The sequence below is a fragment of the Ambystoma mexicanum genome, chromosome 11 (genome assembly GCF_040938575.1).
Source record: "Ambystoma mexicanum isolate Mex_15411 chromosome 11, UKY_AmexF1_1, whole genome shotgun sequence".
NCBI classification, from domain to species: domain Eukaryota; kingdom Metazoa; phylum Chordata; class Amphibia; order Caudata; family Ambystomatidae; genus Ambystoma; species Ambystoma mexicanum.
In genome coordinates this window covers 381,977,993-381,997,484 of record NC_090934.1, presented here as the reverse complement: position 1 = coordinate 381,997,484, position 19,492 = coordinate 381,977,993, and the positions used below count along the sequence as shown (strand labels likewise).

Below are 19,492 nucleotides of genomic sequence, written 5' to 3'. Positions count from 1 at the left end.
TCCCCCTTCCTTGCCTATCTACAAAAGACTGTATTTCCCTCCAGAACCAGTTTCAAGTAAGCAAGTTTCTGATGCTTATGAATCTGCTCCGAATCGCATGCTGTACATATAGTCTGACAACTATTGGTAATAGCAGAGCATTGCATCTTTTTTTCGAAGCTCGACAGTGACGTCGACGTGGGTGTGACTGTAACACTATTCCTAACGTGATGTGTAGTGTACCCAAAATCCCTCACGCATCGCGGTCCAACCAGATTGATTTTTTCGGCCAACCTAGTTGGTAGCTTATGCGTAGCTCGTAAGAGTTTATATTGCTAATGTTTATTTCCACAGCCTTTGGTCGTCTAGTCACTTCGACATTCTGTGACTGCTTCGTGGGTTTACAGCCACCAACATCTACATCAGCTCGGGGAATGTTCAACTGCTAGATGACTGTCGACAGCGTGGCCTGTGGCCTCAGCCCTGCAGCCAGACCCCTAAAGTACGGATAGTTGGGTCCCGGGTTTTATTCCACTCTGAGAATGTATTTCCTTCACCCCTCTTTATTTTCTTGGTCTGGCTGCCGCTACCCTCTGTAAATGGAGAGGACTTCCTTTACATTCTGCCTATCGTGTAACAGCAAGTTTCCTTGGAAGGACACCCATTGTCGATGCAATCGGTGTCTTTCTCGCGACCACGACGAGCGCTCCTGCAAGGCCTGTAAGCTCTTTTGACCAAAGACGTTGAAAGACAGGAGGATTAAACGATGGGCGACCTATGCTATGCAGGCCAAAGGCCTTTCCCCTGTCTGCGCTGTCGCTGCGTACAACGAGGAATCTGTCGACGGCCATCGACCTCTCAGCAGAGCCTGTGTGCTCCCAGATGCCCGACCCTGGCCTCGATAGACAGGTCACCAGCTCTGTTAAAGGGAAATCACAAAAGGCTGGGGGTACCTCTGTTCTCAGCAGAATCCCCTCTGGACAAGGATTGCAAGACGCTTTGCGCTCTGGGCAAGCGGGTCACTGCCTCTTCGGCCTATTCCACAAGGATCACAAATAACACCACGCTACTGGCAAGTTAGTGATGTCCAGTTGGGCCTAGTGCAGGATGGTCTTCAGGACGTTCAGAGCCCACTCTCACGCCTGCTGGCAGTCGTGGCTGAAGGCAGACAAGTAACCCAAAATATGCAGAAGAACCCTCTGTACTCGGCTGAGACCGCTGGACACACGTGCAGGGTACCCTGCTTAAAAGACATGCCTGGTTAAAAAACCTCTGGGTTCAAACCCGGAACTCAGGCCTCTCTAATTAGCCAGTGTAGGATTCAAACCTTTTCGGCAAAGCGGTTGACGACACCCTAGCAACGGCAAAGAAAGAACACAAGACCCTGAAATCACTTAGCCAGATCATGGCTAAGCCCTTTCACCAGCCTGGAGGCTCCAACTCACACCGGTCCTTTTGTGGACAATTCTTCTCCCACTCGCACCAAGGGCAATACGGCTCAGGAAATAATTCCTGGTCCTCCGGTCAAGGATCCTCTGATAACTTCCAATACCAACGGAGAAGCTGTCGTAGGGGCAAGGATAGAGGCAGAAACCCCAGCCCCCACCTCTAAGTGACTCAGGTCCCCTCGCACGCTTACCCGGTCAGGGGTCACTTGTTTTCATTCATCCATGCCTGGAGGGGGATCACTTCAGGTCAGTGGGTACTAAAGACCGTTTCCCATGGGTATTGTCTCTAGTTTTTCCGACCACCTCGCTATCACCCACCGAGAAGCAGACTCCTGTTGCCAGAACACCTGCACATCCTGCTGGAATAAGTTCAGGTCCTGCTGGAAAAGGACGCCATCGAAGTTGTCCCTCTTCTCCAAGTAAACAAGGGTATTTATTCAGTGTACTTCCTTGTACCCAAAAACGATCTCACCATGCACCCTGTTTTAGACCTGCGCCCTGCAAAGAAGTATGTCAAACCTCAAAAGTTCAGGATGACACTTCAGGAGGTAATCGCACTGCTTCAGCAGGGGGATTACATGGCCACTTTGGACATGAAAGATGCATACTTTCATATTTCAATGTTGCCAGCGCACAGAAAGTACCTCTGGTTCATGATGGAGGACACCCACTATCAGTTCGAGGTTCTCCCCTTCGGCATTGCCTCAGCCCCAAGGGTGTTCACAAAGGTGCTGGCGGTAGTAGCAGCTCACCTGCGCAGGCAGTCCATTCCAGTCTATCCTTACCTCGAGGACTGGCTCATAACGAGGTATTCGTACAGAATATGCCTATCAAATGCCCAGAAGACGGTAGATCTCCCTGGGATTCTCGATCAACGAGAAGAAGTGAAGACTAGACCCCAGCCAAGTCGAACATTTCTCAGGGCTCCAATTCAGACCAAAGACGGGCTCGTCTTTCCCTCCAACATGAGGGTTCAAAACATGCTGTTCCAGATCCCTCACTATGTAGCAGATCGTGAGGTGACGGTACGCAAAGCCATGCGACTGTTAAAGATGGTGGCCTCCTGCATTTTTCTAGTCCCACACGCATGTCTGCGCATGCGCCCCTTGCAGGAGTGGCTCTCGAGGCAATGGAGTTAGGCCAGCGGACAATGGGACGATCTAGTGGTTGTCTAGGCAGCTCTCGTTCTCTCTATGCAGTGGTGGTCAAGGGGAAACCTTCACCACCTCTGCAGTAGAAGCCACTCTCCCCACAGACTCATCTCTGACTGGGTGGGTGGCTCACCATCTTCATCCGACTGCACAGCGTTTGGTCCCCAGCAGTAGCGTCCAACCACATAAACCTGTTAGAACTGCTAGCAGTGTTCAAGGCCCTTAAGGCCTTTCAAACACACCTCCAGGGAAACAGTCCTAGTCCTCAGACAGTACCACGGCCATGTATTACCTGAACAAACAAGGGGGCACTCACTCTCCAGGGCTATCCAAAACTGTCACAGAACATATGAAAATGGGCACTCAGACACATGTTCCTCCTGTCACAACCCATTCCAGGGGCAATCAATCTTCTGGCGGACGTGCTCAGCATAGGCTTCCCACTACCCGTAGAGTACGAGTGGCGATTGCACGAAGACATTGTTCTCAACGTCTTCGCAGACTGGGGAGTCCCAGAAATCAACTTTGAGACTCTGGAGAACGCACAATGCCCAGATTAAGCCTGCAGAACCACTCCAAGGGGAACACACTCTGGATAACATGGTCAGGGAAATTTGTCTACACTTTTCCACCCTTCTCCCCTACTCAACAAGATGGTGCACAAGATGCACCACGAACCAGTCACAATGATTCTGGTGTCCCTGATGTGGGCCTGCCAACCTTGGTTCTCTCTTATGGCAATGTCGGTCTCCTCTGTAAGTAAACTGCCATGCCCGTACAACATGCTGTCAGAAGACGGGGGGGGGAAAAGGCTTGATCCATTCCCGCAAACTCTCAACTTAGCAGCCTGTCTCCTGCGGTCATAAGAGTTTGGACACCTCCAACTCCCTCAAAGGTGTTATGGACTTACTTCGAGAAGCAGGAAAACCTAATACCAGACATTGCTAGTCCAGCAAATGGAAACGCTCTCATCTGGTGCAATGCAAAGAGCATCAATCCTATTGCATGCTCACCAAAACATGTCCTGTACCTGACTCACCTATTGGATTCAGGCCTGGTATTCAATTCCTTAAAAGTCCACTTAACTGCACTTTCCGCGCAGAGTCCTTCTTGTCTTGACCCATATGCCTCGTTTGATTTGCTGGGAGCTAAGGGGTTAACACTGCTGGCTTTGGAGCCTGGAGGAGGGGCTTCCCATTCAAAAGGGCCTTTGCTTGCGGAGTCCGCGCAGAGTCCTTCCTGTCCTTCGTGCTCCGGTGTGCTCCAGCAGAAGTCAGTGGGCACTGTGATCTTTTTGAGCCGAGTTGAGGAGACAGAAGCCATAGCGGGCCAACGTGTGTGAACTGCGTGCCATCAGAAGCCTAGAGGAATAAGTGACTCATTTGGACCCACAGGAGCTGAATCTCGATTGTCGTGAGAGGAGGAGCGCAACTAATTGTGCCAGGTACAGCCAGTGGGCTCGCAGACTCCTATTTTTATTACGAACAGCAAGAGGGTGGTGGGGGAGAGTCGGACTCAGGCAGCTTCCTAAACTGCTGGGCGTTCTCACCCTCTGCATTGTGTATGCCATATACCTTTGTGTTGTGGCGTTTGCCTTGAGAGCTGGTTTTCTTATTGGGATGGATTGGACTATTGGGCCATTGGAAATGTTCTTCTTTCTCCCATAGAAGTGATTGTGAGCTTGCTGATATTGACATTCAAAACCTGTAACTCATGTTGCTATCATTGGGGGCTGTGAAATAGTCGTCCTCCCCCTTTTTGCTTTTTGAGAAAGGTGTTTGGGGGCTGCAAGTTTAATCTCTCCCACTTTTTTTTTTCTTTTCTCCACTTGCTCATATTTACTACTTCATTTTTTGGAACTGGCTATGGGTACCTGAACTTTTGCGTCTTTGCACTATTTGCATTTTTTGCACATTTTAGCATTTTAGCACATTGCTTACTATTTTTAGCAAACTGTTGTACTCATTGCTCAGTACAGGGCTTCATTGTAGCATTGTAGGCATTGTTTAATTGTCAGCCAATGAATGGTGTGGAAAGCCTTTATATATAGTTTTTTAGATCCTCTTTACGTTCCACTGTTCCACTTTTTATAGGTTATTGGCTCTTATTGTGATTCAACTAGTCTGACCCTTATTGTCTAGTTAAATCTTGCCCATTAAAATTTGAACTATGGGAAAAAGAAAAACTGGGGATGAAGGGAGATCAGGTGGAGCTGGGGACCCAAGGAGGGAGGGGGGGGGGACAGAAAAATGCCAAAACTGTCAAAGGTGGAAAACACCTACGCTAGCAATTATGGATGATTCCATAAGAGCAATATCACTGAAGCTATGTGATCTGGCTAAAGGAGGGTCGGAAGGGGTGGTTGATGTTGGGTCTTGTACTATGTGTGAGTTAAAGTGAGATTGCTCTCTGAACTGTGACAGGGCTGTGGAAAGCAAGATCAGCAGCAAATACCTGTTGCTGTCATAGTCGACGTGGAAGAAGTGGCAATGGTTAAAAAGGCGGGCAGGGGGGCCTAACTGCAGCGTAGAGATGGATAAAGCCATGGAAGCGACTGCACCTCTACAAGGGGCAGGGGATCAGACCACTCTAAACCTTCCTCCCGAGGCAGTTCCCTGTGTGGGGATCATTACTGGCCTGCCTCAACTACCAAAGGGCAGCTATGAATCAACTCTCTCCCTAATTAACAAGGCATCGCATTGGTTCAATTCTAACCTGATTGGGCCCAAGATAGACCCCGCCATTAGGCTCTTAACCAGGAAAGGTTTTCTTGTCTTTATTACTATTAAGGTCTGGTCAATTGCTAGATTGTCATAAAGACAGTTTCTTAGAGATCTTGCCCCCTCTTAGCTTTCGTGTCTCTCTGCTTCTGAGGCGGTCATCAACCATTTTGCTTCACCAGGCAACTGTCAACTTGAGGTGCCTGTTGGCTTGTTTACATCCAAACATTTCTAAAGGACTTTGACCAGCCTCTGTACTGTCCCTCATGTCGCCTTCAGAATCCCATGGTCCTCTTGGCTTGGTCTTCAAAAGGTTAACGGGTTGGGGAGAGCCATTAACTCTTTCACATGCTGGTGTTGCCTAGATTACCACTAGCTTTGGATTTGTGCAATTTTACCACAGCAACCTTTTTGTGTACCCCTTTTAACGCTTTGTTTTCCTAACTACTGTGTGCGCTGGCTTATTTTTTTTTTCTCACCTACATTTTTTCTTTATTTCCAATGCTATGATAAACGTTAGACATGAAGATGTGAAAATAATTATGCAGTACTATGACCTGGCACCCATAGCTTTTGTTAGGTGCGTCTTTTGGTTCTTCCAGACAGACCTGTTCCCTCCATGTGCGGCATCCTTATTTTTATACTCCATTTGATGGCATCCCATTGATATTCTACCTCTGTCTTGATCCTGTTTTGGGATTTCAACCATACCCCCTTCACTCTATTATTTGGGTTGTAGCAAAGGTTTGAAACGTTCATTAGGCCATTTATTTTTATTTTTTTGTCAGAGCGATCCTTAACTCTGGATGAATGTGCTGCAAAAAAAGTGATTCCAAGTAATGGGGCATGTCTTTTGAAGTTCTTGTCCTTGTGTGCATAAGTCTGGTTTGTCATAGTATCTTCATTAAATTCAATTGTTTTCACCTCTTCAACTCTAGATTACATTGGGGGAGGTGGAGTAAGAAATCAGATTAAGGGAAGGAGACTCATTACTTTTATATACCTTTGAAAAAACAGTCTGACAGAACAGTGCATTCTGGGAGCAGGTAGCACCACATAGTCTTAAATCACTTTTGGGTTTTCCCGAACTGGGCTGGTGTTGGGTTTTGGGAAGCCAAATCAGTTGACCTGCCGACATTTTTAATACTTAAGGTCAACCCAATAGCCATTTGGTAATGAGGCTGATTGTTGGATGGGTGGTACAATTTAACATCAAGATAGCTTAGCAATTCTTAGAATGTACACAACTGTATAGTAAAAATACCCCATTTAAGAAAGCACGTGCATTAAAATAAAAACCGCTACAATCTAAGCAAAGCTAAATATACACACCCCAACACAGTTTGGTAATTCAAAATTAGTTGCACACCACTTTTGTATTCAGATTTCAGTACCCTAAGTGGGGAAGCTGTTAAGACTCAAAGCAGGCATTACAACTTCACAACACATTCAGAAACACTCAAGAATTCCAACCCTACTCGATCCTGTATACAGATGTTACATGTAATTAACCCTAGCAGGGTTTGAAATTGCCATGAGCTTTAAGCTGTTAAGCTCCTGGTTCTAGACAGGGAGCTTGGTTAGGTTGAAACCACCAGCTAAAAGGAGCTATTTTTGACTCCTGTGGCAAGCGGTGCCATACAAACCTAGCTATGTGATATTATCTGTGTATGATTAAGAATGTATATAAAGAAGAATAAAGAACAGACCCAAGGGACATTAAAGAATATATTGGATAATCTAAAATGGACAAAAACATAGTTTGCATGTTGTGCAAATTTAGACTTTCAGCACACTATGTACTAGCTCCTAGTCTCCCAGAGGTTGCTCCTACCTAACGATTATGCCGGATACCCAGGAGCTGATTTTTGATCCTGGTAAACAAATTCCAATTTCAGTCACTGCTTAATTATACATGTGTAGTTATTGCACGTTGAACAGCAACTATATCTCGACAGGCGCAACTTCCGAATTCAATAGATTTGAAGTGGATGCTGGTGAAATGCAGCACCTAGACAATAAGGACAGCAATCAGAAGTTTACATGGTTTGCTCATAGTTCAGTTCTTAGTTGATACTGCAGGGTTTCACAGAGGTGGTGTTGGTTCCACCTGAGCTGGATACAGCAAGGGTCCTCCAGTGTTCCTCTGTTGGTGTTTGAGGTTTTGATACTGGAATTCCATTGCAAGCTCAGATAAATGGTGCCAGATCCTCCTCCTCTTACCTAAGCGCATGGTAGCTGGGACACCAGTCATCCATGTTCAGGACCTGAATGACCGGTACCATTCAATAAATACGGGCTGTCTAGTAGTGGAAAACCAGCTATCTCACATTTGTCCAGCAAGAAAACCTCAACATTGCTAGAAGGTGAATGAAGTATGGACTGCTCTCCTCTGCACCCTCAACCCCTCTTTACCTGCCACAACCATACAACCAGGTACAAAGGACATTCACAGCCTCCTTGTAAGAACTACGTAAACATGCATGCACATAGCTCTAAGATAAGGCAGCTGTCGCAAAATATGCATAAGATCACAAGTTTTAAGCCACAGGGTCCAGTCCTTTAGAGCATGGTACCCAGCAACAGTAAATATGGTTTCACTGCCACCAGCCTGTTTTGGAGACAGTTACTTCACAGAAAAAGTGGGATCCAATGTGTCCCTAGAGCTCTCTGCTTAATGTGGCATTTGCTGTCATTCAAAATTGAAGGTGATAAATTGGAGCATTTTCTCGCCACTGGTAACTAAAGAGGCAACCCAGTGCACCCCAACCGATGTGAGCGACTCTAAAAAAAAAAAAAAAAAAAAAGACCTCACTTGCTTTAAAGGTCAGAGCCTAAATCCATAGCGGAAATGCTGGGAGTCCTATTAAAGTTAATGGGGGTGGGGGGGGGAAGTTGCAAATTGCAGAAGTGTTGTGTAAGGAAAGGTTTTCCTTACATGACACTAATGCATGTGATCCCAGTTTTTTTTTAAATCAATAATGTGCGGTTTGGAGGAATATCTAGCAAAAGCATAACGAAGATTGGCAAAGAATTTTCATTTACTCTACTTAACAAGAGTGTTCGAACTACTACCGGTGTTCGCTGTTCGTGCTAGTGCACAGGCAGAGATATTCAAAGATTATGATTTCAGGGTTGTCAACTAGGATGTAGAACCGGCTCAGGGCACTGGAGAATCCTGAGCACACACCTCCTGCAGATAATGGGGACTCTTCTTCTCCAAAGTGGGTGAGATCACTTGCCACCTTCAAGGGGGGGGGGCATATGGAGGGGGGAGTAAAGAAAGGTAGGAACACTTTTTTTTTAATTTTTATCAATGACTGTCCTCCCCCCTCTTTGCCCTATTGGGTTTTAACATTTTGTTTGAAACCCCCTATGTTACAGTTTAACTCTTGGTAACACTGCCCTGCTTGTTCCCTTCAATATCCTTTGCTATTGCGAGTCTTGATATTTCAAGGATGTGCACTTGGCCTTGCCACAAGAGGCATTGACAATTGTTTGCTCCTGTTTGTGTTTTTATAGTCGTTTTCTGTACAACACTGTGCATGTTAGCAGATCTCTCAAAGAATGTTTTGTCAGTTCAACAATACTTTGTAAAGTAAGTAGGTCTGTTGGGTTGCAGGGGTTGTTCGTGAAACGGTTTCTAAGTGGTTACTTTATTGCTTTTCAGGAGCTGATCATTGAGAGCCAGATGCAGTCTATTTTCACAGACATTGGAAAAGTAAATTTCTTAGATCCATCAAACTATCAACTAATTCCCACAACTCCCGGTCTGGCCCCCAATTCTAATGCTTCTGCAGCCTGGCTGGGCAGTGATGGGGAAGCCCTCTTTTCTCTGCCATCGGCCTCTGGAGGGATCTTCATTCTTCAGATGCCACCTCAGGATTTGCCAGGTAAGGAAAACTGTGCTTGCATCCTTCAGACCAGCAATATGGGACTATAAAGTTGTATTTTGACGGTTTCACATTCAGAGATTTGGATCTTGCTCTGTAGTCTGAATGAGCTCCTGGGTATCCACCATATTGCTTTTTTTACAAAAAAATCTGACCACTTCAATTCTTACCACCAGAGTGACGATGGAGCATAGCACTGTGCGCAGCTGCCTTGGATGGAACAGTCAGCAGGTATTTAGTTCAGGGAACAGATAGTACCAAATGTGCCCCTCGTTAAACTGCAATCAGCACCATAGTTTATAATTGCCTGTGGACTATGCTCAAGAATATTGTTGAAAAAACAGGCAACCAATAACTTGGTTCTTGTTGGACAGAAATCGATTTCTGAGTATGTTGCAGTCTTATGGAAGCCCTACTTTTTTTTTTTTTCTTCTTCTTTTGTTTGCCCTCCTCCCTCACCCCCTTGATTTTTAGGTTAATTGGCTTATTTTGGTGGTCAGGGTGACTTCTGCTGAAGTTGCCTTGCCATTTCAACACTTGTTAAGTATAGGGTATGTTAGCTGTGACCGGGTCAGGGACTGAACCCACTCTAGAGGCGGATGGGGACCCCTCTTGACCTGGGGCAGGAGCCACCAGTGTGGCTGCCGGAGCCAGTCCTGCCTCAGAGGCAGGGTGATGGAGTCGAGATCGACTCCAACCAACTGCAGAGATGTGAAATTAGCCCTCTCCCTCAGATTTCAATCAGGCCAACTGTTCTGCCTCCTCCCAGCCCCATTACAGCTACCCTTACTCGACCCCCGGTCTTATACCACTGTACTCACCCGTGAGCCCGGCACTCCCCCACTCCTCCATACGTGACGTGTCCGTCTGTTTTTCCCAGCCTCTCGGCACCTGGGATCTTCTGCTTTCTCGCATAACCGTGGATCACTCCCATTGTCTCCTTCTGGATTTATTTTATTTCTAGCATGCCTATACATAAGTGTTTCAAGGCGCGACAAGGCATGGGGGAACAAGGGGCACAAGACAAAGATCTTATTAGGCCCAGTGTAGGGGAGAGGAAAGGGGGGGGGAGAAGTGCCAGGGGGAAGGGGAGGAGGAGCAAGTGCAGGACGTAGGATCGAGAATTCAAAAAAGTGCGGCCAGCAGGAGGCAGTGCAGGGGATAAGTGCAGACAGCAAGTGTTAGTGCAGGTAGGGGGACTGTAGGGTTGCAGATACAGCCCCAAGTGCAGGGTGGCCAGGCGGCTGTGCATGTGTTCAACTTGGAGGGCAGTGATCTGGGTCCGAGGTTCAGAAAGTAGCCCAGGTATCCAGTGCAGTATCTGATCAGAGATCAGCAGAGGAAGAGAGAAGGTAGAAGAGGAAAGTCTTGAGGTGCTTCAGGAACCGGAGATGGTTCTGATCAAGTTTCTGAGAAGCAGGGAGGCTGTTCCAAGGGGAGGCGCCAGCCGAAAACAGATCTGCCCCCAGTTTGTTCACTTAGAAAAGTGATTGACCCTCAAGGAGGTGGAGGAGCAAAGAGCTAGAGTAGGAAGATACTTCAGAAGAGAAAGCTGGAGATATTTTGGTCCTAGGCCCCAGAATGCCTTGTAACCTTGCAAAGGGTGGTGTGTGGACCCCATCTTCTTGGGTCAACGGCCTGTTCTCGGGTTGTAATCACATTGAGGCCCTCTTCGCAATTAGTCACTCTGCACTGCCTGCCTTTCCAGGAGAATAGCCGGTGAAACGGAAAATTCCACTTGTATCGGACACTCCTGGTTTGAGAGTGGAGCGTGCCGGTGACTTCCAAGCCATTGATGGTCAATGAGGTGCCCGCACGCGCTGTCCTCAGAACTTCCTCCTGGCCATAGGAAGTAAAAGCTACCAGGACCTCTAGGTTGTGCCCCCGGTTCTTTTCTTGTCTGCCGCACTCTATGAATCACCTCTAGATGGATCTCTTCCAGGGTTACCTCCAGGAGAAGGTAAGCACAAAGTCTGGATTTATTACTTAAGCTCTTTGTCCACAATCTCTTCCGGAACTTTCTTAAAGCGAATGTTCGAACGCCTTGACCTATTCTCAAGAGCCTCGCACTGGAGCTCTAGATTATACGACATCTGTGCTAGATGTTCCAGGGCTTCATCGTTTTTCCGAGAGTCTTCAGCCAATTCCTGCAAAGCCCACTCGTTCGGGTCTACTCGCTCTCCTAATTTCGAGAGTTCTCCTTTGATTTCCTGCACAGCACCTTTTTAAGTCAGTTTTCAGAGGGACGATCTGCTCTTGAAAAGATTCTTGGAGATTCTGTGAGACACAAGCTTTCCCTGTGGCGTGCCAGGGTGCCCTTATTCCGTCCTCTTCCCTTGGTTTTCGACATGTGCCCCCCCTGGAGGGTCACCTTCCTAATGATCCTCAGCTCGCTGTCACCAAAGATCCGTGCACCTTTGTTGTATGGGTTTAGCTCTCCGGGGGCTGGAGTAAGACAGCCCTTGCCTCCGTCAACTTGCTGCTCACAGATGGCTCTAGTCTGCGTCACGCCTGTGTTAATAGTGCCTGCAGCCGATTAAGTAGTGTCCACCCATTCGTCCTGGGGGGATTCTGTTGTGGGTGAAGCCTGAACTCCAAGTCAGTCTTGACCCTGTGTACACTTCACCTCGCAAAGCTGCAGGAGCATCAGGTATTACTCTGCTTTTCAGAGTTCTCGCATTAAAAAGGGACTTCCCCTTGCTATTGGTCCCTAAGCGCTCTAAAGGCACGGGCAAGGGCCCCCCCTTTCTGTACACTTTTATTAAAGTACAGTGATAACTGGGGTCCCCCTCGCTTCTCTTCTGCTTATGCCACATCTGCGCAGGCACCCCTCTAGGCTGCTCCTGGGCCCCTCGCCATCATCCTGTCTTCCCCTCTGTTGTCTAGGGCAGCGTGTTTGTAGATTGGGGGGTGGAGGATGGGTTGGGGCCTCCCTCTATCCCAACTGCTGGTGGCCCACAAGAACCAGCTGCCTCAAATGTCCCGGTGAGTCTGCGGCCCCCACGGCCTGCGCCAGCCAGAGGAGGTGCTCTCCTTGCACACCGCTGTATCGTTGCAGGCCCTACCTGCAATAGTGTCTCCAAACAGATGGACGACCCCTTCACTGAGGCAGCTTCAAACGATGTTTCAGATCTCCTTGTCAGCGCCCCAGTGATAAACAAGGCACTACTCCTTCTCTTCCAGCAGGACTCGGCGGCAGCGGCACACTGCGCCCTCTCCAGTCCTCTAGCAAACTGTTGTTGCAGCAGGTAGGCTTCGCGGTTCTGGGCTTGCCATTTCCGCCTCGGTGTGGGCTATCCGCAGACCCGATGTGTCCATTTTCTCATTTGGGGGGGGGGGGAGGGGAATAAGGATTGCGCTTTATACACCTTTAGAAAGGGGCCGGGGACGAGCTGTGACTAGCATGTCTCATCCCCCCCCCCCCACCAAGCAAGCGGCCATCTTGGAATATGGCTGCAATTTTTAAGACTCTCCATAGTGTCTCTTTAATTTTATCCTCTTTGACAACTTTAGGCATATACGGCCTATTGTTGCTGGGTTGTCCTTTGGGCTCCCCCCTTTTTAACTTTCTCTGGCTAACCTTGTGAGAACTCCAGTTCCCAAGGATAGAAAAGATATTTTATCCCCTCTAAACTTAATTTAGGTGAGACCAGCACACCCCACCTTATGTGGAGTTCTGGAGAAATAAAACGTAGCCCCCTTCTCATTTGAACTGTAACATTTATGTTGCAGGGATAAGTTTATATTTAACGGCTGATGGTAGTGAACTGTTTTACTAAGTGTACCTTTACCGCGGGCTGTTTCCACAGCCCCGGTAAAGGCACCTGTTAAGGATTTAAATCGGGTGACACACACCTTGGTCTCAGCCTAGTATGTAGAGCTCAACTGAGATGCCTTTTCTCTTTATCTTATGCGGATTCAATTTGAGATGGTACACCACTCGTTTCAACTCCTTTTTAAAATACCCTGGGTCACAATGGACCATGAACCAGGCTGGTTGTTGAAAATGCATTATTTTAAGATTCAAAGGAAATCATACAATTTTAATATGGGGCAGCAATCACCAATGGGGTGATAATTACAATGAAAATGGAAGCAATGCACTTGGTTAACCTTCTCCTAGAACATATAGAAAGCACAAGTGAATAGGAGCACTTTTTGAATTAGGATAGATGGCACCCAAGGTAAGTATTCCCCCTGCAATGTCCCCCACCCCCCCCCAATAATCGGATTCCAAGTGGATAGAAAGATGCAGCAGGTAGTCAGGAATAAGGGGCAGAAAGCAATCAAAATCTGACCTTCCCTCACAGAACGAGGATTTTAAAGCCTTTGCAAAGGCATGAAAAGACATTCGGAAATGGACAAATAAATCTGTAATGTGCGGTCAAATGTGTGAGGCAAATATTTCTCCCTACAACAGGAAAGCAGAAACACTAGCATTCACAATGCAATGGATCAACAAGAAGCATACAATTCGAAAGTGAGTGGAAAGTTAGAACATACTGTAGCCGAATTACTGTCATGGACATGAAGTCAGGGGCACAGGCATGCAGGGGTTGCATGCACAGGAGGGCTCATGAAGAAAAGTAAACAAGAACATCCATTTAACACCAAAAAGCTCTTATTATGGACATGGCACTTCAGATGCATTAACCTTGAACATTCCATCCATTAAGCAGCCCCAAGTGTATTCTTGGGTGTGGCTGCTAATGGATTGCCTTTGCACATGCTCACTCTCTAGGAGTGGCAGGGTGTGGCTGGTAAATTGGCCCTAATGGGCGTTCCCACAATCTCCGCTATATAAGATGCCCCGATCTTCAAGACAGACGCTTTGCGTTATTCTGCACTTGCAAGCAGCATAACGCCCACCGTCGCCTGAGGTCAGACTTAACTTTGAAGATCCTGCTTCCTGGACATCCTGCTTCATGCCAGCATACTTACCAATTGGGGAAAGCTGTTCTTACCTGTACAACTCTTCGGCGATCCAAGTATTCATTTTTACACTTTCCGAAACGCCAAAATCTTCATCTTGGCACCGCAGCACGACATGCTCCATCGTCGACAGCAGCTCCTGCAAGGAAAAACGCAAGACCAGGTTAGACATCGAAAAAAAAAGTCAGTTTAAGGTTGCGCTTTGCCGTACTTCGCGCTTTTCCTTAAACCATCACTTACCTGCTGTCGAACATTGCAGTAGCATCCATTTTCCAGCCGCGTCTCGCAGATGCATTGAGGCCGCATTTCCATCTAAGGGAAGAAAACAGGAGAGACCTTATTGTGTGCATAAATTGGAGCAACATATAAAGACATTAAACGGAACAAACAGCATCACAAGTGCTCAAGAAAGACATACCAATCATAAGGAGAAGCATAGTCGCAGCTGGAATGGACTAATCCTTATCAGGGATCAATGAAGGAACTAGATCCCATTTGACGCACCCCTGCCAGAAGTAGCAGGACGGAGAGCTTATCTTCCATAATTCACAGCAGTATCACCACGTACCACCGCTCACAGCTTTTCTACTGAAAGAGAAGACTGAAGGGGGTGATTCAAGTCCAAGGAGGGCTGCAACCGTGCCCCAACGCCTCCGTAGAGACCAGATGAGCGTAACAGACACGTTGGAAATTTGTAATTTTCTCAATTCATGTTGATAATGACCCAAGTGGTTTTTTATAAAAAAAAAAGGGTGAAATTCTGAAAATCGCAATGCGGTTTTGGTATGGGGGACAGATGTATATCAAAGGGACAATATCAAAGTGAAAGAATGTTGATGGCTGAAGATTTGGATGAGATTTGTGGGGTGGAATGGGGTTCAGTTTTAGGAAAAATAGAGCAGTTAAAATTAAAACTGGTTTTGAAAGAAGGGCAAATGTTACTTAAACTAAATTATCTAGACTATATTGTTAAAGAGGAACACAGTAAGCTCCAAGGTTGATTCGCAAGGTCAACCTTTTTTTTAAAATTTTTTTTTATTATTTCAACCAACAAACAATACAGACCAAATATACAATACAATATACCTTAATACAGTTTGAATGTGTACAGTATGCAATTTGATCTCCAATCCCCAAACCCACCCCCCCCACAAGCCCATCAAGTCTGTTTACTCTGTGTTTGCGCTGCGCGGTGTGGTACATTCTCCATTGGAATCCGCCAAATTTGGCTTCGTTCCAAACAATTCCGATATCAATGATTTCCAAGCCAACAGGGTTCCCACCTCTTCTCCCCTTCCCATCATACTGGACTCCTGCCATACCACAGTCTCTGCTTCCGCCCACTTTTGCAATTCCTTCCACCATATCTCCACCTGCGGTTTATGACAAGCCTTCCACCCCATGGCAATCCTCTTAGCCAGCACGTATGCCAAGTCCTTCAGTTTGTTAACGTGCTTCAGTTTTTGCGATCTAGGGAACCCCCCCAATAAGCAGGCCCATGCTGACTCTACCACCAGTGTAACTCCTTTATCCGCCATTTTTGCCGCTATCTCGCCCCAGAAGCGCCCAACCACAGGGCAGGACCAAAACATGTGTATCATGTCTGCCTGCTCTTCATTGCACTTGGGACATGCTTGTCTGCCTGCATTTTTAAACGTTGATATCCTCAGGGGCGTCATGTACGCCCTATGCGTAATATATAATTGTATTTGTTTCAACCTAGCATTTCTCGACACCTTCTGATGATACCACAAAGCCCGCTCCCACATCCTATCTTCCATCGGGGCCCCCACCTCAGTTTCCCAATCTAATCGAAGTTGTACTGGTTCTTTACCAATCTTAAGCATCAACATTTCGTACAATCTTGAAATCTCGTGCCCTCCCTCTGTTATATCATATATAGTGTCCACGGTACCATCCGGCTCTGCTTCGAGTATAGTTTCGGGCCAAGCCCTCTTAATTTCCCACACTAATCTATGATATGTAATATATTGACCTACGTGTAGACCTGTTTCCTCGCCCAACTGTTCCCAACTTATGATGGCTCCCTCCCGCCAAACATCTCCCACCGTTGCCAACCCCGCTGATTCCCAGTGGGTTCTAATCCTCCTCCGCAGTTGCTCATCTCTTTTCGCCAGCGCCACCAGCGGTATCTGCGGGGAGCACGGAGCCGGGATTTCCATCATCCTGCACGCGCGGCGCCAGATCCTCCACCCAAGCAACATCATTTTGGGGCGCCCCTTCATGTCGGTTTCGGATAACCAGATCATTACCTTTAAGTAAAATGGGGCACAGTCTGCACTAAACAATCTGGATTCGGGGGTACTTTCATCCGATAGCCATTTAGCCACGTACTGCAGTTGGCTCGCTATATAATAGGCCTCATAGTTGGGGAGCCGTATCCCCCGTTTTTCATAAACGTTTTGCAATTTCCACAATGCCATCCTGCGCCTGGTTCCTTGCCATAAAAAGTCCCTGCATATACTATTAAGCTTGGCAAAAAACTTCCCAGGTATGAGGTGTGGAATGTTTCCAAAAAAATGCAGGAGCCTAGGCAAAACCACCATCTTAAGCATTGCACTACGCCCCATCATGGCTAGCGGTAGCTTCCCCCAAAATTGCATACTTTTCTCAATTTTCCCCACAGCTATCTCCGTGTTGTGTCTATGTTCTTGTTCAGTCGTATGATACACATCTATCCCAAGGTACCGAAAGGTAGCAACAGTCCAAGGAACTTGCAACACCGGCAGCTGGTCTACGGGGAGTCCCCTATAGTTACCCAACGGGAAAATTACAGACTTCTGAGGATTCACAGCTATCCCAGACAACCCCGCATACCGATCCATAACCTCCAGGATATGCTGGAGATTCTCCTCTGGATACTTCAGATACAACAACATATCGTCTGCATATAGAGAGATCAAGTGTCGCTCCCCACCCACCTCGATGCCTATGGTGTCATACTGCTGTCTAAGGTATATGGCCAAAGGCTCCAATGCCAATATGTATAACATAGGGGACCATGGGCATCCCTGTCTGGTGCCTCTGCCCAGCCTCCATCTCTCTGAAATAACTGATCCCGTCTTAACTCTGGCGAGCGGCTCACTATATAACATCTTTGCCCATCTTACATATCCGGGCCCCATCCCATATTCCGTCAAAGCCGACAGTAGCCATGGCCACTTGACGGAATCAAAGGCCTTTACCGCATCCAGGGACACTACCGCCATGTCACCCTCCTTATCCCCCGCCCATTCAACGACTCAATGTAATCGCCTGTGATTGTGAGTTATGTTCCTGTTGGGAACATAACCCGTCTGATCCGGGTGTATGAGTTTGTCTATGACTCTTCGCAGTCTACCCGCCAAAACAGCCGTTAGTATCTTGCTGTCTTGATTCAGCATTGATGGCGGTCTATAGGAACCACAGCTGTTCCCAGGCTTATTCGGTTTAGGGAGCGGTATTATGACTGCTTCCCTTAGCGACTCTGGCAGCTGTCCCGTAAGGTCAACCTTATGACCCCAGTGCTCAACTTGAAGTGGAAATTAGTTTGATTACTCAAAATATAACTAAGGGCTTAGGATTTACACCAGACGGAAATGAAGAGTGATGGCGGTAGCACTTACAATTCTCTGTGCACCCTGTCCTTGATTTCTAACGGTTTTAACAAGTTACCAGGGTATGAATAGGATTGCTTAGAGTGTAATACTGACAAAAGGGTCAAGATGGGGAGACTGTGTTTCTCTGTGATGGGGAGATGCTCTCATTCCACGCTTAGGTTTGGAATTATGGAACAGCCGAACTGGGTCGGGTCACCACATGGCGGGCACGCCTTGCAGCAAACAGCTGGGCAATTCTGGTCACCGGATGGCAAGGACAGCAGGATGGCAGGGTTGCAGCGGGCATGCAGGTAGTGGTCAGCAAGCTGGTCTGATTGCAGGATGCAAAAGGTGCCACAGCTGTTCCCTTTTTTAATGGGGTTTTAGTGGGTTTTATCTGGATCAATGGCCTTGCTGGTATAGGATCAGCAATGTTTTGGCCTTGTAGTGAAATCTGGAATCGGCAAGATGAATAGAGCAGATCAGGAATGCAGCTGCAAGAAATTCAGGAGAGTGTGTCTAGAGTCCTGTCAGGGAGTCTTATTTATAATGCATAGTGACATCATTGAAGTAGATGGTAGGGCAGGCTTAGATAAGCACGCCTCTAAACCACTGGATTGGTCAGGGGTGTTGGTACCCGCCTCACCCTCAGCTGGTTTGATTTCAAGGGCAGGATGTTATATTTATGATGCGAGGTTTACAATGTTCTAAACCTCCCAGAGTTACTTTAGCTAAAATCCAATTTTGCCACAAATGGTACATTTATACAGTTGAAGTATCTTAACAAATCACATAAGCAGGTTACATATTTTATGCAGAACATACCAGTCCCAACTCTTCAATCTGTAAGACATTGTTTCGCCCTTCTAATACTTTTTTTGTCATTTTGAGTATGAAATATTCGGCCTAAAATTCTGTAACTTTACACACGTGTCTGGATTATTGTCGGCATTGAAGTATTAAAATTCATAATGGCATCATAGATACTTACCTTATAATACCAAATTCTCTGCCTTTTTTATTCCCCATGTGTCAGTGAAGTCTGGCATCTTAAATTAAAGCCCATAAAATCACATTTAAATGGTTAACTTTTCACATTTTTTTTTCCAAAGTCCTGCTGCAGAGATACATCTTTAAAATAGTTATTAATAAATTGTCCTTGGAGGCAAATGTCAGTATTGTTCTCCATATATGGGCATACCTTTCCAAGGCTACCCCCTCAACCCAGGGATGTCAGAGATTTCCTTTGAAGCTTCTGGTAAAAGTCACGAGGAAGTGTTTTTTTTTTTTTCACTTAGCACATCAGTGTCTTAGAAGTTCCATTATAAGATAGCTTAGCCCAGACCCAAGTCTGATTAGTATGTGAAGTTTCTTTGTCAATAAAAGTTTTCCAACCTGGCAATTCTCATCCTGGTGTCCTGGAAGTTTATGGTGGTTTGGGGGGAAGCCTTAGCTCTGAACAACTGGAATAACCTGTTTTGGAGCTTGCAAAATCCAGCCCATGCAGTTTAAGTTTTCTTTTTTCTTTTATTTTGTCCTGAATTAAAACAAGCCTGTTGAATAAAACAGCCCATATACAAACCCCTTTACATTGCTAGGCATGGACAAGCTTTCATTCAACATTGTACTTTTAAAAACAGGCATTTTTCTTTCTCTGGTTTGTGAAAGACCATTCTGACACGTGGTCAAAGATGGCATATTCCTTTAAAATTGGGTTTTGCTCTTCCATCTGGATTCCCACATGGCTTTGTAGCTATAGTCAGCTTGTTT

General features: G+C 46.6%; 1 protein-coding gene across 1 annotated transcript in view; it reads left to right on the top strand.

Annotated features, from left to right (window-relative positions):
- NUP160 (nucleoporin 160) overlaps positions 1 to 19,492 on the top strand; it is a 1,937,143-nt gene that overhangs the window by 117,467 nt on the left and 1,800,184 nt on the right. The window contains exon 4 of the mRNA XM_069623088.1: positions 8,969 to 9,191. Coding sequence (XP_069479189.1) covers positions 8,969 to 9,191 — 223 coding nt within the window. The remainder of the gene's footprint in view (positions 1 to 8,968; positions 9,192 to 19,492) is intronic.